Source organism: Scyliorhinus canicula, chromosome 8, assembly GCF_902713615.1.
Source record: "Scyliorhinus canicula chromosome 8, sScyCan1.1, whole genome shotgun sequence".
In the NCBI taxonomy this organism is placed as follows: domain Eukaryota; kingdom Metazoa; phylum Chordata; class Chondrichthyes; order Carcharhiniformes; family Scyliorhinidae; genus Scyliorhinus; species Scyliorhinus canicula.
The window spans coordinates 45,503,672-45,527,880 of record NC_052153.1 but is presented as its reverse complement, the minus strand read 5'-3'; the positions used below and the strand labels follow the sequence as shown (position 1 = coordinate 45,527,880).

Genomic DNA, 24,209 nt, shown 5'->3' with positions numbered 1-24,209 from the left:
AAGTGCGGAGGAGGCAGGTGAATTGAGGTATTCAAAAGGGCGTTAGATGATTACTTGAATAGAAACTAGATGCAGGGGTACAGGGAAAAGGCAGGAGATTTGCACTCAGCCATAATGCTTGTTTGGAGAGATGGCACAGCCATGATGGCCTATTGGTCTCCTTCTGCAGTGTAATAATTCTGTGATTCCAATAATAATCACATTTCATGCTTAAAAAAAAATGCAAGATTTTCAGTCCTCGCCCGTCTTTCACTAGCCAGATTTGAAACACTGCCCATGTCCAAAGAGCCAGCAAGGTACTATTGCACTCAACATACCTCTCAGAATCCTTTAGATAGATGGAGGAGAAAATGCAGAGGCTGCAGTTTTATGGATTTTAGGAAGCAAATTCTTTTACACAGTTGGCCATTTTCTTCACATGGCTGAGGGTTGGTGTACTGGACAAGTCCATCAGGGAATTCCTCACACTACGCACCGACCCTCAAGAAGGAGGGGCTTAATTCTGGGCTTCACTGACATAACTGTTAGTTAGGAGGCTGAACTAGAAGGACAAAGTCAAATTGTGACCAATACGGAGGGAACATTCCTGACCCAATACCCCTTTCTTTTCTGTGCATGCGAATATGGACCTCACATATCTTTAAGCAAAGCAAATAACTACCACATGCTTTTCCAATGGGATCAGAGGAATACCTCCATACTAAACTGAGATTTGCTGGAGTGAGTTAAGTTTTGAGAAGATTCTATAATTATAAAGTCATTCAACAAAGGAGGTACTTTGCTAATTACACTTTCAAATCTGTAGAGGAAGAAACTACTGTGCTTTGGGTCAATTGATGAGAAAGCACTTTGGCTAGAATCTACCCGTTTAAAATAAAATTGCATATTCTCAGTCTTACCCGAAACCAAATTTATCCATTGACACAGCCAGATGCCTTGGTTGGCTGTAACATTTGTAGATATTTCGATCATCCATAGGAATCAAATCAACATCACTGAACACAAAGCAGTTGTAGTCATATTCTTTCAAAGCTTCCATAAAACCTACGTTGAGAAGCTTGGCACGATTAAAAGTATCTTTTCCATGCTGAAAAAAATTAAATTGGAGAAATAGAACACTAAACACATCATACTAGTAAGTCATTAAATCAGAAAAATCTCAGATGCAATCCTCCCTAGATCCATGAAGCACCAGCAATTTTGGCACGCTAATTCAGGATTAAATATTTGGCAGTTCAAGGTTCCATTGTTGAAAAGTGACTTCCCACACATCTAAAATTGGCAGAGGAACAGCGGCTTGATTTTATACTGCCCAATATGAAGGTGGCATTTGATTGCCATTTCTAGATCAAAGGCTGGCAGCTTTAAAAGGACTGTGTAACTGGAGTTCAAACGTAATTTTTTGGAGCTACCTCTGGTTAGTTTGGCAGCTCACCATCACCTCCTCAAGGGCAATTCGGAATGGGCAACAAATGCCAATCTTTCCAGCAACATTCACAAATAATGAAAGAACAGCAACATTCACAAATAATGAAAGAACTGCCCAATGCCATTTAAGATTGGATGCGGCCTAGAAACAGAAAATAGGAGGCCATTCGGTCCTTTTCCTCCATTAATTACCATAGCTGATCTTCCAACTCAATGGCCTGAGCTCCCCCCACCCCCTGAAGTGCTATATCTAACCGCTTCTTGAAAACATAATGTTTTGGCTTCAACTACTTCCTGTGGTAACAAATTCCACAGGCCAACAACTCTCTGGGTGAAGACATTTCTCCTCATCTCCGTCTTAAATGGTCTACCCCGTATCCTCAGACTATGACTCCTGGTTCTGGACACCTCCACCATCAATTATTGCAATTATTTTGTCTAGCCCCGTTAGAATTTTATGAGATCCCCCTCATTCTTCTGAACTCCAGCGAGCACAATCCTAACCGATTCAATCGCTCTTCATAAATCCATTCTGCCATCGCAGGGATCAGTCCGGTAAACATTCGCAGCACTCCCTCTAAAGCAAGAGCACACAGATAGAGACCAAAACAGCACACAGTATTCTAGGTGTGGCCGCACCAAGGCCCTCTATAATTGTAACCAGACATCTCTGCTCCTACATTCGAATCCTCATGCTATGAAGGTCAACATACCATTTGCCTTCTTTACTGCCTGTTCCACCCACATGGTTACCTTCAACGACTGGTGTACGAGGACACCCAGGTCTCGTTGCACATTCCCCTCTCCTAATTTATGGCTATTCTGATAATAATCTTCCTTCCCGCTTTTGCTACCATTTGCTTGCATTTGTCCAAATTATACTGCATGCCATTTATTTGTCCACACACCTCAACTTGTTCAACTTTGTGCCATCTGTAAATTTGGATACATTACATTTTTTTCCCTCCCTCTAAATCATTAATATATATTTTGAATGGCTGAGGCCCCAGCTCCGATCCCTGTAATACCCACCAGTCACTGCCTGCCATTTGGTAAAAGACCTGTTAATTCATACTCAGTTACGTTAGTTATGCTATCCTCCAATCTGTAAGAACTGTTCCAGAGGCTTAGAATCTTGGATGACCACCAATGCATTCACTATTTCTGGAGCCATTTCCTGAAGTACTCTGGAAGTAGATTATCAGGCTCTGAGGATTTATCAGCCTTCAATTTCTCAATATTGATCTCCTTCAGTTCCTCTATCTCACTAAACATGTGTTCCCCAACATTTCTGGTATCTTTTGTGTCCTCATTTGTGAAGATAGAGCCAAAGTATGTATTTAGTTGCACAGCCATTTCTTTGTCCCTCATTATAAATTCCCTATTTCTAACTGTAAGGGACCTACATTTGTCTTCAATCTTTTTCCCTACACGTACCTATAGAAACTTTTAGTCAGTTTATATGTTCCCTGAAGCTTACTCTCGTACTCTATTTTCCCCGTCTTAATCAATCCCTTGGTGCCCCCTTGCTGAATTCTAAATTGCTCTCGATCCTCAGACCTGTCGTTTCTCTTGGCCAATTTGTATGTTTCTTCATTGGATCGAATACGATCTCCAATTTCCCTTGTAAGCCCTTGATTGGCCACCTTTCCCAATTCACTTTTGAGCCAGGACTGTAGAGCTTTGATCTCATCCATTGATTGTGCAATTACTTAGCTCTGTCATAGCTGCTTCTACCATTCAGCATGCATGTAGCACTGTGTTATAGGTTCAACAGATTAGCACCTCATTTTTAGGCAAGCCTAGTGTTGCATGCATCCATAAATATCCATTACCCTATGGGATGGAGAATTCTAAACATTTAGCCCCATCTGGCTAAAATAATTTCTATTTTGCTCACTCCTAATTGACTGGCCCCTTATCCAAAGGCTATGGCTCCTAGTTTGAGAGTCTCCATGTGAAACAGCCTCTCCGTGTCTACCCCATCAAGCCTTCTAAGAATTTAATACGTCTTAATGAAACTGCCTCATTCTTCTACAATCCAAATAACTTCAAATTTCAATCTTTCCCCATAGGACAACACACAACCCAGGAATCAACTGAGAACATTCACGGCACTCTCTCTAAAGCCAGTATGTCCTTACTTAGACAAGGAGACCAAAAATCAGCAAAGTTCTATAAAATTGCAGCAAAACCTCTTCTTTGGTACTGCACTCAAGTGAAGATTTTCTGCTTGGAATTTGAGATTTGGTTGAGGGCAGCTTCTTGATTTAGCGGGGCTACATTTTGGTTTCCCCGAGGCTCCTTTTTCATTCGCACCAACTCCTTCATAGTTGAAACAGTCACGTAATAACATTATCTTTTCTATTTGCGCTTATTTGTTTTTAACATTTTCTTCTTTGGACAGGTAGCATAAATACCAAAGATTGTATATGACTAAGGAAACAAATAAATAGAAATGCAATAAAGTAAAAAATATAAACTAATAAAAAATATATTATACACACACTTGGAATTTTTAAATAAGATGTTTCTGATTTATATCATACTCTTATTTCCAAAATGAAAACCTCTACCCAATTTGTCTTCACAATTTGTGTTGGCAGAATGGAGGGGATCAACTCACAATCGTTAAACTTCATAACAACACTGGAAACGATAAACAAGATCTTTGATTATGGTTTATGTTTATAAAATGTTCGCCTTAAATTAGTAATGAAAGAAAAGCTAAGCCAGTTAGTCAAGGTGTTATGAGGGGCTATTCATTTATGTTCCGCAAAAAAAAGAATTGCATCATTCTGAAAACCCAAGTGAGGGGGTGGGGGGAAATCAATCAACTTTAAGCTGAGGTGAAATAACGTCAGCGATATTCTTTAATATATGTATATAAAATGTGTGTAGACGGGGAGAAAGGAGGTTAGCGAGATGGGATTCTGTTTAGACTGTAAGCATTAAGAATGGTGGAAGCAGCTGCCAAGGAGGTTCTTATCTTTAGTGATTTGGCAGCTCGACATCCCAAGTGGCCTGACGAGAACAAAAACACTTGACTCACATCTGCCTCCACATCTTTGAACTCTAACCAGTGTGGACTTGTGTGCATCAACAAGTTTGTACAATTACAAATGGGGTAAAGATTTTCTTTTTGAAAATGGGAGCACAATAAATGTTTTTGCTGATTTATATAGATTCCAACGGTGGATAGTATTTACATTTATTTATTTTCATTAATTATTAAATCAATTTTTATTTATATTAGTATTTACTTAATTATATACTGTCTTTGCTATTTTTTCTACCCTATCGAACTAAAGGAGCCAAATCAACACAAAACAGAAGATAATGTCACTATCTCATTACTGCTAGTGTTTCAGTAGGGAGTTAGTGGCTTTACTTTTGATGCAGATGTGGTGCTTCACCAATAGCACTGACCCATCCCCCACTTTCAGTGCTGCAGAGCGCCCCAATGAGTGAGGCAAAGGGGATGAGACACCACCACTACTCTGGTGCACAGGTACCACCAGTCAATTTTACATTGGTCACTTTTTGGAAGTCCTGACAGATAAATTAAAAATGAATGTGCAGCAATTGGGAAAGCAAACGGTCTAATTTGCAAAATACATGAGAGGTGGTGGGCGAATTCACCCTCATAACCTCCAAAAAGCCCAGGAAAATTAAATCACTTGTATGACCAATGAGAGAAACGTACATGTTTAACTGACAGAATCAGAGGGCAACTGCTCCTCCAATCACAAGCAGTTTCTCCTAAGCTCACTGTTGAGCCTATCAGCAACAAGTGCAGGAGAGGGCAGCACGGTAGCATTGTGGATAGCACAAATGCTTCACAGCTCCAGGGTCCCAGGTTCAATTCCGGCTTGGGTCACTGTCTGTGCGGAGTCTGCACATCCTCCCCGTGTGTGCGTGGGTTTCCTCCGGGTGCTCCGGTTTCCTCCCACAGTCCAAAGATGAGCAGGTTAGGTGGATTGGCCATGATAAATTGTCCCCTTAGTGTCCAAAATTGCCCTTAGTGTTGGGTGGGATTGCTGGGTTATGGGAATAGGGTGGAGGTGTTGACCTTGGGTAGGGTGCTCTTTCCAAGAGCCGGTGCAGACTCGATAGGCCGAATGGCCTCCTTCTGCACTGTACATTCTATGATAGAAAAAATAAAAATAAGATATATTGTCAGATATTGCAGAATCTGCCTTTGCCAAGTCCCCTCCCAATTATGCTGACAACTATTTATTGAGCAAGTAATTGAGCCATAAAGACCAGAAATCTGCCAGTTTTGATTACCAGCCTGTGCTGAGACAGTTGATCTCAATAAAAGCAATTGTTGCATGGAGTTGTTTCAGCTAGCTCACTCTGTTGGCAAATCATTTGCAGAACATCCAGCAATCTAACCTCCATCTCCTCCATACTAAGCCTAAACATCTAAAGCTTAATGGTAAAGAGTGAGACAAATATACATGCCTCAGTTTGGGAGCAGAAAATTAGGTTGCTTTCCCACTCCTGGTCATCCAGCAATCTCTACTGGATACATATGTGGACATAATGAAGACAGGACTGGACTCCATCGAGATACTTCTCTGCAGGTGAGCTCTGACCAACGGTCATATTGGCCGAGTGAAGAGCTATCCCATTGAACCACATCCCATGGCATGGAGTCACCACCTTCAAAAGCAAGACTATGAAAACATACCCACCCCCACCCAAAAAGACAATTTGGGAAATATTCCATAGGCACTGCAGCAACCAGCAACTCGTCCACAAGGTCAATCTGAATGAGAGTCCCGTCCGCAAATCTAAAATCAACAATGCCTCTATTCTCATCCAACAGCAACACATTTACACCAGTCAGCTAGTTGGTATTTCTTCTCAGCTTCAACATCTCCACAACTCCCCAGTTCAGATAAAATAGAGACCAGGAATTCAACCTTAATATAACAACTCACGCAAGACACCATGGAGGCAGAGCAATGTTCGGTACAGGGAATGTGCGCGAGTTGATGTGCCGACATTAGATCTTAATGCGTTATGGAGGACTGTTATGGGTCAGGGTTTAGAGAACCCCAAAGTGCATCATGGAGTTCACCTGACCCACAACTTTTACTAGATTGTGGTATGGGGAGCACAAAACCCACTCTACAGATGTGGTAGAGCAGAAATGGAAAAGGATTTTTTTAAAAACAAAACAATGTTTATTCTATGAACTCAAGTTAACCTTTTTTAAAACATAGTGAACATCTTAGCAACCATTAATTCAAATACAACCCCCAAAGAATACAACACTAAGTAATCCTTTAAGCTTTCCTTTTAACATCCATAACACCTTTTACCAGAAGCACATCAGGTTAAAGTCACTACTGATATTAGTTTTAAATCACCAGGATCAATTTAGTCTTTAGATTACAGAGAGATTCATACACCTTCTGGCTGTGACTGCAGCTATTCAGCTCTGAAAATGAAACTAAAACACACCCTGCAGCAAACAGCCTAAAACGAAAGTAAAAAGCTGACAGACAGCCCAGCTCCAACCCCTCTCTGACATCACTGCAGTAATAAACACCCATTTCTTAAAGGTACTTTCACTAGATATTTATATACACACCCATTTATAAACACCCATTTCTTAAAGGTACTCTCACATAAGGACAAACCTAGAAATAACAAACAGATCTTCTATCAATTGCTGCAGACAATACATGGATCTTAACCCAAAGCATGGACGATCACCACATTAAATCAAAGGAATACCTGCAGAATCAGCACATAGCAATGAGTCAAAGGGAAATATCCAAGCTGATAATTCAAGAGTGAGCCTGGTGTAGATTAGAAGATTAGCTTGAGGAGTCAGCACTTCGCTGTTTGTGACCATGCTGCTTTTCCAAATTACAATATTGAGGGCATTTCAAAAAGTATCTCTCAAAGCAGCTTGTGTGGCACTGCACTCTGTATGCTTCAACCGATGTCTATGCCTATGTATTTATTGTATGTCCTATCTTTTTCATCTATGGAACGATCTGCCTGGACTGTATGCAGAATACTTTTCATTGTACCTCAGTATACATGACAATGGCTATAAAGCACATTGGGGTGCCCCAAAACAAACTGCCACATAAGGGCACTTCTTATTTCCCCCGGTTTCTCCAAGTGCTGAAAAATCTCCATCCCATCTTATAAGTTTTAACTTTCCACTGATTACTGGGAGTATCTGCTAGACCAATGACGTATCTAAATTTAAGCAACTCTTCAGTTCAATTCAAAAGGAATTCAGTTTAGACCACATTTATTTAAATCGTAAACTCATGATATTGGTTCTAGTACCACTTCCCTGCCCTGCTGACTTGCTTGGTTAAAGTAGCCATGTTAAATTATTATATTTGGGTATCTTTAGTTGCCCATCTGTCCCAGCTGCAATCTGGTTTCAGTTTCACACCAGATCTTTTATTTTAACCTTTTTAAAAAAATTATACTTGTTATGGTGCTGCAAACATTATATTAATTATTTCCTCCTCGCCCTCTGCAGTATGCATTAAAAATCTACATTCCACATTTCTCCTCCAGCTCTTCACTGTGTTGCGACAATGAACCAATCTTCTCTTAGTTCCATCCCTATCTTCCCGATAGCGTTATGCAGTCTCCTGTGTGTGCTCAGTTGCCTGCAGTAACCTCCAGCATGCTCAGTGAAGCATCCTTTGCCCCATCCAATTACAAAAACAGGAAATTAATTTTCATTTTGCATGTTGCTGCCACCCAGCTCGACTGATAATCTCTCAGTTGGTATCAGGCTGTCTAACAGCAAGCCCCGAGTTAGGATTAACTTCATTCAGATCAAAAATCAGAAAGATAACCCTCTGCTTGCCTAAATAGACCCAAGCAAACTGCTGCACCAAAATATTTTGTGCCTATTCAGTGGGAAATTGACGTCACTATTAACACACAAATGCACAGAGGTGCTATTGACCCTGCAGTCACCTGCTATCACCAAGACTGAAGTCATGGCTTGGGTTGCACAAATTGGGATTTTGTCATCAAAATCAAACTCTGCTGTTTTGACCCATCTGTCAATTTACACCTTTCTGCACATGATTGATTCCCATTACACTGCTATGATTAAAAACAAAGAAGAACATGGCTAACCGTAGAACATTGTTTTCATCATATACACAGAATAGGGCATTCACTTGGACTCTTTCAATTGAAAATATGCTGGTTGATTCCACATGAAGGGTTCATCGCCATGTACCACAATAGCTTGGTTCCTCACCTGTTATAAAACGTCACCGGCTGTCACAGGTCAGTGAGGTTAGGTGCAGCTGTTAAATCTACTCTGTCCAAAAGATAATAGGCCAAAAAAAATTTTTAGTGGGCTGCTGGAAATAATTAATTTCCCCCGTTGTTGAGTGTACAAAATTACAATCTAATGATTATGTGGTTTTGAAAATTTGCCTGCGTCAATGCAGTGTCCAGGATTACCAGTTCCTCAAAAGGGCACAAAGTACATTCCACTTTACCAGCGCAGCCGAGCAGAGGACTATTTCTTCCTTCTCCGTTCAGCTAGCTAGTGCAGGGGCAAGAGAGGTGTAATCAGATTCCACTGCAACCTTCACAATCTCAAATTGTTCTGCAGAAGACAGAAGAAACAAGCACAGATCTAGAAAAAAAGCAAGTGGGGCACAGGTGGGGGAAGGGAAGGATGAGAAGAGAAAGAAGAGAGCAGTGAATATTAAAATAAACAATATTTCCAGAAGTTTGCTTCCCCCGTCCCCCCACCCCACACACAATACAGCATTGTGAACACATCATTAAAAATATGCATCTTATTTCCCATCAGACACTTCAATTTTATATCAAATCAGGAAATATTTCCAAAAATACAATCGATCTGCAAACATTAAAAAAAACTAAAGTACAACTAATAACAGAATCTGAAGGACACCACAAGTATTATTGGGTTACCTGCTGCAGGAAGTTTCATCAAGGGAAATCAGCTGAAAATGCTATCCCTTAAACAGTTGCACACTGTACTGAATCAAGTAACAAAGCCTCCAGCATATATAGTTAATTCTCTGGGTGCAGAAATGACATTCACAGCTATCATTTCCAAGTCACCAAAGTTCCCCACCAACTTGAAGTGAACCATTTTGAATGAAAGGGAGAAACACAAGTTCCAGAAATCCAGAGATTCAAGAGGAGCATAACAGAATCTGCTTTCGTACAATTCAAATCTGACCAGGAAAAACTAATGAACGGGCACACTGCAGCAAGAAATTGCCACTGAACTTAGGGCAGAGCTGTAAAGAAAGAAAGTGGGATTGCACGCTCTGTAGAAAGTATTCAAAAAGGTATGGTCCTTAAATTAATAAAGTAAATCCTATAATCCATCCACCGTTTCCAAGAACCAGAGGCCATAGGCTCAAACTTAAAAAGGAAGATTCAAATGAAGAGTTTAACTTTAGTGGCTATATGTAGAAGCTGAAGTTATGAAATGGACTTGCCCTTGCAGGGGCCAATAGCACAGAATATCTACAGAGAAAATTGGACAGATGAGGAAATGAGTGATCAATGGACAGGCACACAGTTTTTTTAAGCCAACCTGATGGAATTTTTTTTTTTTTTTTTTTAAAAAGCTTTGCATTTTTCTATATTCCTCTCTGCCCACAGTTGTTAAAACTATATGAAAACTACTGAATTGCACTTGTAGTTTTGTTTCTAATAAAGTTATATTTTTAAGTTCCTCCAAGCAAGACTCTCATCCTGTCAACGTTCCCTCACCATATCAGTGAGATCCTTTGCTTTCAAGAAGTTACTGTTAATGACATGAGCAGGTAGATGTTTTGTATTCATAAATGTTTAGTATTCATATGTGTTACACCTCCCTGGGCAAGTCCACGGTCGACTCCAGCCCCACATGCCCCGGAGTCAGAACCCAAATGAATTAACTACTAACAATCCCCAAAATCTTTGGTCCTTGACTGCCCAATAATTACAGTCACCAGGTTTCAAAGTTGAAATACAACAAGATTAATGGTGAAATATGCAGCAAGTGCAACTGAATATCAACAAGCTAACCTACTGCCCCCTTTAACTATCACACCCTCTACCCACACATGCGAGGCAGACAAACACAGAGCGGGTGAAGGAGGGTAAAAATAATAAGGATGAAGGTAAAAAGACAAGAGTCATTGCATTGCTTCCAATCGTGGTTCTGAAACAAACTTTCCTCGCAGCACACTGCTTTACAGCCTGTAACAATCTTCACTGTAATTTAGGAATGTCTTACTCTGAGGACGTGCCCATGGCTTCACATCAGACTCTGTTCAGTTTGTGGTTATTTATTTATTGAGACATTATCTCACATCAAAGAAATCTTGGGGTCTATGTTCATAGATCTTTGAAAGTTGCCACTCAAGTGGATAGAGCTGTGAAGAAGGCCTATGGTGTGCTAGCGTTCATTAGCAGAGGGATTGAATTTAAGAGCCGTGAGGTGATGATGCAGCTGTACAAAACCTTGGTCAGGCCACATTTGGAGTACTGTGTGCAGTTCTGGTCACCTCATTTTAGGAAGGATGTGGAAGCTTTGGAAAAGGTGCAAAGGAGATTTACCAGGATGTTGCCTGGAATGGAGAGTAGGTCATACGAGGAAAGGTTGAGGGTGCTAGGCCTTTTCTCATTAGAACGGAGAAGGATGAGGGGCGACTTGATAGAGGTTTATAAGATGATCAGGGGAATAGATAGAGTAGACAGTCAGAGACTTTTTCCCCGGGTGGAACACACCATTACAAGAGGACATAAATTTAAGATAAATGGTGGAAGATATAGAGGGGATGTCGGAGGTAGGTTCTTTACCCAGAGAGTAGTGGGGGCATGGAATGCACTGCCTGTGGAAGTAGTTGAGTCGGAAACGTTAGGGACCTTCAAGAGGCTATTGGATAGGTACATGGATTAGGGTAGAATAATGGAGTGTAGGTTAACTTCTTAAGGGCAGCATGGTAGCATTGTGGATAGCACAATTGCTTCACAGCTCCAGGGTCCCAAGTTCTTTTTTTGTTTTTTTTTATAAATTTAGATTAGCCAATTATTTTTTCCAATTAAGGGGCAATTTAGCGTGGCCAATCCATCTACTCTGCACATTTTTGGGTTGTGGGGGCGAAACCCACGCAGACACAGGGAGAATGTGCAAACTCCACACGGACAGTGACCCAGAGCCGGGATCGAACCTGGGACCTCAGTGCCGTGAGGCGGTTGTGCTAACCACTAGGCCACCGTGCTCAGGGTCCCAAGTTCGATTTCGACTTGGGTCACTGTCTGTGTGGAGTCTGCACATCCTCCCCGTGACTGCGTGGGTTTCCTCCGGGTACTCCGGTTTCCTTCCACAGTCCAAAGATGTGCAGGTTGGGTGGATTGGCCATGAAATATTGTCCAAAATTCTTTGATTAACCTAGGACAAAAGTTCGGTGCAACATCGTGGGCCGAAGGGCCTGTTCTGTATTTCTCTATAAACCTTGCCTTCAGCTTGTTTGACCTCAAGCCTTTGCAGTTCCAAGAATGACACCCAGACTTGGAATGGAGAGGGAGTCCTCACGTAGCCTGATGGAGAGAGAGTTTAGCCAAATCTTTTGAGAGAGAAATAATTAGACCCCTCCATTCCAGCTGCAGAATCAAATGTGAAACTAAAATGGAACCCTGTGGTTCTGAGAAACATTTCAGTGGGATAGCGCTGCCTTTTGGTACCATTCATTGGCCACCAACCACAATCACTCAATATGTCATTACTGATGTCAGCCGATCACCAGTCTAATTCAGCACAGCCTTCTAGAATCAGCTTGTTTGAATTAACGGTTGCTTACAAGCTGCTTTGCCTGAAAGTTACAGGTCCATTAAACATCCATGGATCAAAGATGAAATAGCAAACATAAAATAAAGGGAAAATAAGGGAATAAACAGGAACAAGACCCTTGCATACCTCCCCCTCTAAAAGAATGAAACTTCGGGGCACTGACATTTCATTACGAGGGATGCAAAATATAAATCCCAAACACATATCTATCTGTAGTATACAGTCTCTACATTAGTAATTAGTCAGCCCCAATAAACACGCTTCAAGCCCTCCAGCTTTACATTCTTTTCCTTCCTATGGCTACCTTCAGCAACAAGTGCAGCTGAGGGTTTAATCCTCTCCAGTTTGTTGACCATTCTGTGTGTTACAACTTTCCTCATCGGAGTTTTCATAACATCAGCCCCCCATCTCCATTTGGTGATACAGACTATGAAACATTTGTGCTTTCCAGGTTTCAAATTCAGATTGAGTGAGAGAAGACAGAGTGCCATACTAGAGTTTTAGTGTTGGGGCAGAGGTAACTATACAAGCTTGAGGAAAGAATCATAGAATTTACAGTGCAGAAGGCGGCCATTCAGCTCATTGAATCCGCACAAGCCCTTGGAAAAAGCACCCTCTCCCAGTAACCCCACCTAATCGTTTTTTGGATGCTAAGGGCAATTTAGCATGGCCAATCCACTTAATCTGCACATCTTTGGACTGCGGGAAGAAACCAGAGCATCCGGAGCAAACCCACTCAGACACGGGGAGAACGTGCAGATCCGCACAGACAAAGTCACCCGAGGCCAGAATTGAACCCGGGACTCGGGAGCTGTGAGGCAGCGGTGCTAACCACTGTGCCGCCCATGATTTGCCCTTCATAAAACCATGCTGACAATAGGGGACTGAGCTTTGTCTTTCCAAATGATCAGCTTCAAAACCAAAAGTGAAACCAAAATGGAACCTCATGGCTCTGAGAAACATTCCAGTGGGATAATATCCAATCACCACCTGTTACCGGGCAAAGCACAGACCCTTGGGCCCATTCATCACCACCAATCACATCAATCAGAATCTTCACTTGATGTCAGCCAATCTCCAATCACCAGTTTAAAGCAGTACAGTCTTGTGGAATCTGCTTGTTTGAATTAAAAGCTACTTTGCCTTAAAGTTTCAGGATCAATTAAATAAACTTGGATCAAAAATGTAAAAGCAAAAATAAAAAAGGAAAAATAAAAGGGGAAAAAACAGGAAGGACCCTTGCATATGACATTCCTCTCTCCACTACTTTAGCAGATGTTTTAACCTATTTGAAATAAACATGTTAATGTCAATGCTAAAATAGAACATTTCACATCCACACCTCAAGGTTCTGTCCACTATTACACTCAACATTTGTAAAGATCCACTAAATATTTGCCCATCAGCATACAAAGATTCGCCTCTAATGTGGTGTCACCAACAGTAATTTCCAAATTAAAACTCGAATAAAACCTCTACTTCTGATGCTGACCTTCAAATTATGCGGTTATAAATTTTCAGATTCTATGCTCTCTTGGAAGAAAATATTTATTTGTGGACATGCAGACCTTTTAAATTGAAAATGAATTTCAACCTACATCCATTGGTAAAGTTTAATTCAGTTTTCTCTTTCATAATAGACTTTTCTTTCCCCCCCCCACCACACACCAACAATTCATCTTTCCACAATCCCCAAATCCAGCCCAGATGAAGACGGCATCTATATTTGAAGACATGAGCAAATGCTGCATTACATCTTAAAGGGCACATGCAAATCCTCATTATTTCAAGCCTCCACCAATAACACAAGTCAGAAAATTACTCTTTGTATGTAATGCCAATGGAAACTTTTGTACTTTGTAGCTAAAGGCAGCCACGTCATGGTGACAAGTGTAGTCAAATTAATTCCTTTTCTAGAATCCTGCTTGATCATCTGCAATGCACAGATATTCCTTTGTTCCATAAAGCTGAGGATTAAGTGAGGTAAGCCCTCCTGAGCGGCACCCAAATTTCATTCAATTATTCCTTTGTATACTTCGTCATGTTTCTGCTGCTTCTAATTTTTTTTGTAAAATAATAAGAGAACAGCTTAATCTGTGTAAAGGAAGATTATGCTTTCAATTATCAACAGGAATCATATTAGGCTTCATATGTCCATTGGAATAAGCAGTTTACTGTGAATAGGAGTAACCTTTAGACCTAGGATACATTAACATTGGGGCTAAAAACACAGGTTTCAGTTGATGTGATCAGTCTATGAATGTTCAATTGATTTGCATACAGAAAAAGGGTGCTAGAAAAAGAACTGTAACATGTCATATAGCTCCACAACTGGAAAAATTACTCTTCTGGGATAAAAAATAAACAAGGCTAGACTTTTTCCAGCATGATGGTCAATAAACTGATGCTTAACCCATAACAGCGCAGGATAACAAGGCAGCGCCAAACCACTGAAACCCTCATGGTACAAAGCTGTTGTCTCCTGGGTTGCTTCACCACAGGGTGACTCCCCAGTAACTTCCAATTTGTATATGGAGGCTAAAAAAATTTGAAGAAACTTTAACATAGAAATCTCTCCATGTCTGCATGGGTTTCATCCCCCACAACCCAAAGATGCGCAGTTTAGGTATATTGGCCACGCTAAATTGCCGCATAATTGGAAAAAATATTTGGGTATTCTACATTTATTTTTAAAAATTTAATATAGAAAAAAATACCCTGCACTATTACACATCAGATTATAAAATTAGCAAATTTACAGTATTCGCAACATGTTGCAATAAATATAAATGGGTTTTTATCTGCATATTTTACCCTGCCTTTTTGGATCCTAACATTTTCCATTAAAATTATGGAATATAGTTTAGTAGGTACGCCACTTCATTCATTGCCTCTATTACAGTTCTAAATAAAGATACAATATGCTTACTAAAATACGCAGCTTTTCAGATTACAGTACTGTACACCTGACACTACTACTCTACCAACACTAAACAACTCAGATTGAACAGTTTCACAATCTAGAGGTAAAAACTGAAGAGATTTCAGCAACACATTTCTCGAAATGTCAAAATGGACACAAGTTACTCTGCTACTTAAAAGGGCTATAGGTCCATGCGATTATAGTGAATTTATGCCTCAGGAAAAGACCAAGTCAGCCACCTTCCTTTACATGCTTTTACAGATGTAGAGTAACTTACTGACGCTCACTGGAGACATCCTAGGTGACTCGTAGGTCTTTAACTATCCACTATTTTACATACATATTATTTCAACCACTACATGCAATGGAAAGTGCATAAAATGACCATGAGAGAAACTGGCGATGAAAACATTTGGAATCACATTTTCGAATAAGGAAATGGCTTCCATAAATAACTTCAAAGTATTTTAGATTTGGGGCAACAGGCTTTCAGCCCCGAGAAAATGCCCATTGGATGAGAGTTGCAGTCGAACAATCCATCCAGTATATTCTTTGTAGAATTTGATACAATTGAATGGTTCGTTTGGCCATTTCAAAGGGTAGTCAACAATGCTGGAGCGGCACTGGACGTTTAACTTCTTTAAATGGATATTAGTCGAACCAGTTGGATTTTGCACCAAACAGCTATATGAACACTTTACAAATTCCAGCATTGATCTTAATTTTCTTAAAAGAAAAAATAAATCAATCAAATTCACTAACTAGCAGGATTTTAACTCTGATTCTCTGGATTACTAGTACACAACCAATAAATGATAAAACCCAGAACATTGAGATATTCCATTTAAGATATTCCATCTATTAAAGAACATTTTTTTTTATTATTTAAATTTTAAGAGTACCCAATTCTTTTTTTCCCCCCCAATCCAGGAGTAATTTAGCATAGCCAATTCACCCACCCTGCGTTTCTTCGGGCTGTGAGGATGAGACCCACGCATCGCAGGGAGAATGTGCAAACCCCACATGCAAAGTGACCTGGGGCCAGGGTCAAACCAGAGTCCTCTGTACTCTGCTAACCACTGCGCCACCGTGCGTCATACTCCATTTTGAATTTAACTATTTTCCCCACGAGAAAAGATAAATGTAGTTTGACCACAAAGATTTGTCATTTGCATCATACCAATTATGACCAGGCCGATGCCCAAAAACAGCAAGAAGCAATATGGTTAACATGCCTATTATCTCATCGTCATCTGTTGAACACAATTTACACCGACACAGCAGCAGCAGTTCTCACCCATCCACCCCTGAAACCACTAAGCGCCAAAGCACAGGCAGTAACACACTCGACAGTGCCAACAATCACAGGCATGTGAAACATCACAGATGGTGGATACTGGTGCTCTCTCAGGACTGGAAGGCAATGCTGAGTTTGTAGGTGTGTTTATACTTTCGGCCAGGAGCAGAGCAGAGCAGAAAAAAATATAAAAGAAGCCAAAAGCACAGCTGAGAGTCGTGAAGGAAGCAATGAGCGACTTGGGCTGTGAGCTGCAAGTCTGAACTAAAAGAGTGTGGAAAAGTGGGAAACAAAATCATGAAGTGACATCGTAGGACAAAGAGTAGTGGGAGTATACAAGCAAACTTTTAATTTAAACCAACTGTTAACATTCCTGGATACAGGAAAGATAAGGAAGAAATTAGGAGGGTTATTGATTAAAGAGAACGCTGTAGTGTTGGACAGAGAATGTCCCAAAGGGACTAGGGCAGAAGCAACAGAGATACCATTACATTACTGGGTGTATTGTATAGGCCACCAACAATGGAAAATAATATAGAGGAACAATTTGCCAAAACATGACAGAGGTGCAAGACTGATAGAACAATGAAAATGAGGGCCTTTAATTACCCTAACGTAGGCTGGGATAGTAAGTGTAGTGCAAGGATAAAGAAGGGCAAGAGTTTAACAAGGAGGGGGTGTTGCAACTTCATTGGGGTGCAAATAAATCTGGCCGAGGTAAACTGGAATCAAAGACTGGCAGCAAAACTATGACTGAACAACGGGTTGCCTTTATAAGGAGAAGATAGTTCAGATTCAGTCACCATTCCGATGAGGGGAAAGGTAACACAAACAAATCCAGAGCTCCCCAGATGACAAGAGGGGGGAAGAGATGAAGAAAGTTGGCAGTACAAGTAAGAATCAGGTTGAATATAGAAAGTTCAGAGGAGTCTGGTCAGAGTAGATAGTGAGAAACCAGTCACATTTGAGCAAAAATCAAGAGCCAGAGGACATGGAGATATGGTGCATCAAAGAAACCAATGGCGACAGGTTGAAAAACCTTAGACAGCAAACTGCAAGACCCAAGTGTGAGCTGGAGGCAGATTCAACCGAGGCCTTCAAAAGAGCACAGAATAATTATCTGAAAAGAAAAAAATCTGCAGGGCCAATAGGAAAAGGCAGGGAGAGTGGAGCTGAGTTAGTGTACATGAGTCTGCCAACTCAGACTCAACCAAGGCTGCATGGCTGCCTTCTGAGTAGCAATCATTTTCTAATTCTAATTACATTATAGGAGCAATTTCTTACCTGGTTCAGAACATACACCCCATAATCAAGCTGCTGCCTCTGAAGAATTGGATGCAGATAATATAACCAATACATCAAATGCTGAAGACGATCGCGAAAGGGAATGATGATGGCAACTTTGGGTGGAGCTGTACATTCCACTGGAGTAAATCGACCTCCTTCCCGCACTAGCGGATTAATCTTTTTCACATCCTCCAGGCTAACAGGCTGAGAAAATTCTATTTTGAGTGGTCCCACTATAGAGAAAAAGATAATCCAGAATCAGTTCAAAAACATTATGTGCAGCTTTATTGGGCTTTGGGTGACATTGCAGCTGAGCCGATTGTTAATTAACTGACGCACTCGTACTTCAACCAAGTTTCACTAAACAACAACCAGGAGCTGGAACCAAGAGGTTTTCTGCTCAATTGGGTATCCTCCGCTGTCACCTAGCTGGAGAGCAGCTAAACCAGCACAAGCTAGAAATTAAATCTGGAACTTACATCCAGGATTTTAAAATCACATCCTTCAGAGGACACAGAGATATGGTGCCACATTTCTCCACTCCCTGATCAAGTCAGCAGTCACCTGCTCCCGGTATCAGTTGGTATCAGTCCTGCTAATACTTGGAAGCAAGGAGCCTCTGACAACACTTGGTACAGTCCAGAAATTCATTGCACAGGCAAATGCAAGCTCAACCTTACAAGTCAGCTTTCTCACCTACAGATAGGACATTAAACAGCGACCCCCCCCTGCTCACAAGTGGATCTCAAAGAAGAGCCGAGCAATATTTATTAATTTTTCAACAGCACTAAAATCAAATCATCCGGTCGATATCACATGGCTGCGAGAGCCTGCTATGCACAAACTGGCTGAAAAGTTTCCCCATCACTAACAGCAATGATTCAAAAGTGTTTCATTGCTGTAAAGCAATTTAGGACGTGCTGAGGTTGCAAATGTCACAGTTAGAATAGCAAGTTCCTTCCCCCCCCCCCTCCCCCCCTCCCCAACGCATTACTCAGTATAATGAAAAACAGCATGCATTACCCTGCTTTTCCCAGTTACACTAGGCTGATCTTTTGTTTCTTGACTTGCCCCTCGCTCACCACCTTTTCTGCTTGCACCATCTTGTTAGCGGTTATCCCAGTCCTTCCCTTTTAGTCTTTCTGCTCCTTTATTGTTGTTTATAATCTGTATGAGCACTATCATTTTCCAGTTCTGATAAAAGGTCACTGACCTGAAAAGTTAACTGCTTCCCTCTCCAAAAAGAGCTTGCCTGCATTCTCCGCCCTTATTATCTGAGAAATACTCTTTTGCAAAAAAAGAACACTAGTTCCTTAGATTTCTGGATGTGTTACATTTTCTGAAGAGCTTTCTACAGCTTGATCATTTGAGTGCCACATAGATGCTTTCTTATTTTGTCTAAATTAATAATTTCTTCCATTCTGCCCCATCACAAACCACTACAATCAAATTGCAACGAATGGAGCAGGAAGGTGTAACGGGGCACAGACAAAGTAACTGAGGGGACAAATCTGTGGCAGACAAAGTTCAAGGTGACGGAGTGTGATGTGAGTCACTTTGAATCTGAGAAAGACAAGTCAGAGTATTGCCTTAATGGCGAGAAACTCAGAACTGCAGAGGGGAAAAGGGATTTAGGTGTTCATGTATACTAACAGCTAGTCACAGGTACAAACGGCATTCAAAAATATCAAGTGGACTTGAATAGAAAAGTGAGTAAGGGATGCTTCAACGTTCAGAATGCGTTTCCCCGTTGCACATCAGGAAGGATTTACTGGCCTTGGATGAGAGGCAGTTTCATCAAATTATGCAGGGTTGTGAAAACAAGTTGTATAAATTTAGCCCGTCTTCCCTTGAGTTTAGAAGATAGATTTCAAATGGTTTGTCAAATGATTAGAATGATATTTCCTCTGGTAGGGAAATTCAGAACAAGGAAGGCACTACCTTAAAATTCACGGGCAGCCGTTCAGGAGAGGGGTCAAGAACTTTTGCACACAAAAAGATAATAAAAATCTGGAACACTCTGCCTCGTGCCCTCCAAAAAAGGCTGTGGTTGTTGCCGACAGATGATGCAACTAGTGGTGAAATCAGTCGAGCCTGATCAATCAACATCCCACGTGCATTTACATAATTTTCAGCACTAAACCCAAATCAGCACTAAATCCATTAAACCATCAGCGGAATAACAAAATTCTTATAGTACAAGAGGTGGCCATGGGTGCTATGTCTTTTCGTCCGACATCATTTCGTCCAACGACACTTCGTCCACGTCTTTTGGTCCAACGTCTTTTTGTCCGCACGTCTTTTGGTCCTACGTCTTTTTGTCCGATGATTTTTTTCGTCAAAGACTTTTTGTGACTTGTTACGTTTTTTTGTCGGATGATTTTTTTTTGTCAAAGACTTTTTGTAACTTGACTTTTTGTAACTTGCTTATTAGCACTCCACTCCCCACATTAACTTTTTGTAAATAGAAATCTTCTCTAATGCACATAGCAAGGTATAAGCAAGGCATTGTGAGCGGACGTGGTGCCAGACGAAGGAGAGAAACACCTACATTCCCGACAGCTGTATGGAATGTTAATCAGCGTGTTCTACAAGATCTACCGAGAACAAATAATGCTGCTGAGGGGTTTCATTCTGCGATAAAGCGTTCGGCGGGTGGAGCTCATTTGAATATTTGGAGGTTAATCAAAACTCTGAAGGAAGAGGAAGGGTTCATAATAGGCAAAAAGGCTCAAATTCTTCGGGGAGATCAGTCGACTTCATGTACGCGATATAAGAAAATAACTGAACGCCTCAAAAGATTGGTTGTTGAATATGATTCTACAACAAAAATTGATTTCTTGAAGAATATTGCTTACAATTTACATCAATTTTAAGTAACTTTAAGAATTTACATTTTCCAACTGTATTCTCTAAGTGATGTGATATCTTTCGGGAATTTTAAGTAATTAGTAAACTTTTAGATTTTTTAAACTGCATTTTTAGATTTTTCAACTGCATTTTTCAACTTGCATTTTATCAATTACTTGCATTTTAGCAATTAAATTCACTTGCTGTATTGTACTTGCATTTGATCAATTAAATGGTTTTATACGGAGTTTATTTGTAATTGGATAATTGGACAAAAAGACGTTGGACCAAAAGACGTGCGGACAAAAAGACGTTGGATCAAAAGACATGGACGAAGTGTCGTTGGACGAAAAGACGCGACACGGTGGCCATGTGCCCACTGTCCCCGGATAACATTTGTGCCACATAAGTGCCTGGCAATGACCATCTCCAATAAGGGAGAATAAAACCATCACTCCTTGATATCCAATGGCATTGCCATCATTGAATCCCCCACGGTAGGGGCAGCATGGTGAGCACTGTTGCTGGGGTTCGATTCTGGCCTTCGGTGACTGTGTGTTTGCATGTTCTCCCAGCATCTGTGAGGGTTGCCTCCTGGTGCTCTAATTTCCTCTCAGTCCAAAGATATGAAGGTTAGGTGGATTGGCCATGGTAATATTGCCCCTTAGTGTTGAGGGACGTGCAGGTTAGGTGTGATCACAGAGATAGGGCAGGGCTGGGCCTACGTACAGTGATCTTTCAGAGGATCAGTGCAGGCTCAATGGACTGAACAACCTCCTTCTGCACTGTAGTGGTTCTACCATCAGCCTGAGGGTTACCCTTGACCAGAAAATGAACTGGACTAGCCCCAAGATCATAATAGGAGCAGAATTAGGCCACTCAGCCCATTTAGTCTGCTCCGCCATTCAATCATGGCTGATATTTTTTCATCCCCATTCTCCTGCCTTCTCCCCATGACCCCTGATTAATCAAAAACCTATCTATCTCTGTCTTAAAGACACTCCTTGATTTGGCCTCCACAGCCTTCTGAGGCAAAGAGTACCACAGATTCACCATCCTCTGGCTGGAGAAATTTCTCTTCATCTTGTTTTAAAAGATCGTCCCTTTAGTCTGAGGTTGTGCCCTCTGGTTCTAGTTTTTCCTACTGGTTGAAACGCCCTCTCCACGTCCACTCTATCCAGGCCTCGCAGTATCCTGCAAGTTTCAATAAGATCCCCTCCTCATCCTTCTAAACTCCAACGAGTACAGACCCAGAGTCCTCAAATGATAAATTGTTCATTCCAGGGATTATTATTGTGAACCTCCTCTGGGCTCTTTTAAAGGCCAGCACATCCTTCCTCAGGATCCGGGGCCTATAACTGCTCACATTACTCCAAATGGGGTCTGACCAGAGCCTTATACAGCCTCAGAGGTACATCCCTGCTCTTGTATTTTCGCCCCTAGATACGAATGCTAACATTGCATTTACCTTCCTTACTGCCAACCGAACCTGTGTTAACCTTAAGAGAATCGTGAACAAGGACTCCCAAGTCCCCATTTAGAAAATAGTCTATGCCTCCATTCCTGAAGTGCATAACCTCACACTTTTCTACATTGTATTGCATCTGCCACTTCGTTGTTCACTCTCCGAGCCTGTCCAAGTACTTCTGTAGTCCCCTGCGTTCTCAATACTACCTGTCCCTCTGCATATCTTTGTATCATCTGCAAACTTAGCAACGGTGCCCTCAGTTCCTTCTTCCAGACCGTTGATGTATATTGTGAAAAGTTGTGGTCCCAGCACCGACCCCTGAGGCACACCACTAGTCACCGGCTGCCATCCTGAAAAAGACCCCTTTATCCCCACTCTGCCTTCTGGCAGTTGGCCAATCCTCTATTCATGCAAGGATCTTACCCTCAACACCATGAGCTCTTAACTTATTTAACAATCTGCTATGCGTCACCTTGTTAAAGGTTTTCTGGAAATCTAAATAAATCATGTCCATGGACTCTCCTTTGTCAAACTTCCTTGTTACCTCATGCAAGGGTAGGCCAGAGGCTAGGAATTCTGTTGCAAATCACCTCCTGACTCCCCAAAGCCTGTCCACCATATACAATGCACAAGTCGAACCCTTGCCTGGATGAGTGCAGCTCCAACAACACTCAAGAAGCTTGACACCATCCAGGACAAAGCAGTTCACTTGATTGGCACCACTCCACATTCACTCCTTCCACCACTGACACACAGTAGCAGCAGTGTATGCCATCTACAAGATGCACTGCAGCGACTCACCAAGGATCCATCAACAGAATCTTCCAAACCTCTGCCACCTACAAGGACAAGAGCTTCAGATGCATGGAAAATCAGATGCACTGCCTACAAGTTCCGTCCAAGTCACCCGCCACCCTAACTTGAAAATACATCGCTGTTCCTACACTGCTGGCTCATTATCCTGGAACCCCCTAACAGCACTGTGGGTTTATCTACACCCACATGGACTGCAGCAGTTCCAGAAGGCAGCTCACCACCAGCTCCTCAAGGATGATTAGGGATGGACAATAAATGCTGGCCTAGCCAGTGACACCCATAATCACATGAATGAATAGAAAAAGGTGTGTAAACAATAAATTATAGGTGATCCTCTGTTAGCTTTGGAATGGAACCAATGGCAAGAATACAATTGTCACCAACTGAGATATAAATTATTCATGTCCTTTTGCTTGATCAAAGAAAGGTGGGAAATCAATTGGTAAACAAGAGTAGGTCTTAAAGTATCTGTACTTTTCGAGACAAATAATAGGTTTGTGATTTTAGATTAATCTGTTGAAATCTCTATCTGGCACATCCGAGGTGTGTTATGTTTCCAAGGGGATCGGCTGCAAGGAGAACCTTTTGTTTTAGCTTTCTGTGATTTTTCACAGAGAACTGAAAAGAAAAACAGGTAGTTTATGTTTGGAGCTGAAACAGGCAGCAAATAAAGCTGCCAGCATTGCAACTGGATCATGGGAGCAGCTTTGAGAAACAGAGTGAATTTGACAGAAACTGTAGCTCAGAACACGGAGCAGGAGTATAGTTCAAAAAACTAACTTTACCTTAAAAACATTTAATGATGAGCCTCTACTGCTTCACTGGGCAAGGAATTCCATAGACTCACAACCCTTTGGGTGAAGAAGTTCCTCCTAAACTCAGTCCCTAAATCTACTTCCCCTTATTTTGAGGCTATTCCCCCTAGTTTCTGCTTTCACCTGCCAGTGGAAACAACCTGCCCACATCTATCCTATCTATTCCCTTCATAATTTAATATGTTTCTATAAGATCCCTCCCCTCATCCTTCTAAATTCCAACAAGTACAGTCCCAGTCTACTCAACCTTTCCTCGTAATCCAACCCCTTCAGCTCTGGGATTAACCTAGTGAATCTCCTCTGCACAATTTAAAATCCCCCTTTAAAATCCACCTCTCTGATTCTACAACGCACCACTGTCACTTTTGCAGTATCGCCACATCCTCACTAACATCTTGTCCATTTTGCCTGCGTCAGCTCATTGATATGTATCTAATTAGCCCCACTCCTCACCGCTCTTTCCTTACAGCTCGATTTTTGTTCCTGCT

The 24,209-nt window shown here is 41.3% G+C and overlaps 1 protein-coding gene across 1 annotated transcript in view; it reads right to left on the bottom strand.

The window, feature by feature from the left end:
- LOC119969891 (beta-1,4-galactosyltransferase 1-like) overlaps positions 1–18,261 on the bottom strand; it is a gene marked incomplete at its 5' end in the record, with an annotated part of 42,421 nt that extends 24,160 nt beyond the window's left edge. Inside the window, 3 exons of the mRNA XM_038803871.1 lie at positions 900–1,087; positions 17,770–18,005; positions 18,252–18,261. Of these exons, the coding sequence (XP_038659799.1) occupies positions 900–1,087; positions 17,770–18,005; positions 18,252–18,261 (434 nt within the window). The remainder of the gene's footprint in view (positions 1–899; positions 1,088–17,769; positions 18,006–18,251) is intronic.
- Between the last annotated feature and the right edge of the window lie 5,948 nt (positions 18,262–24,209).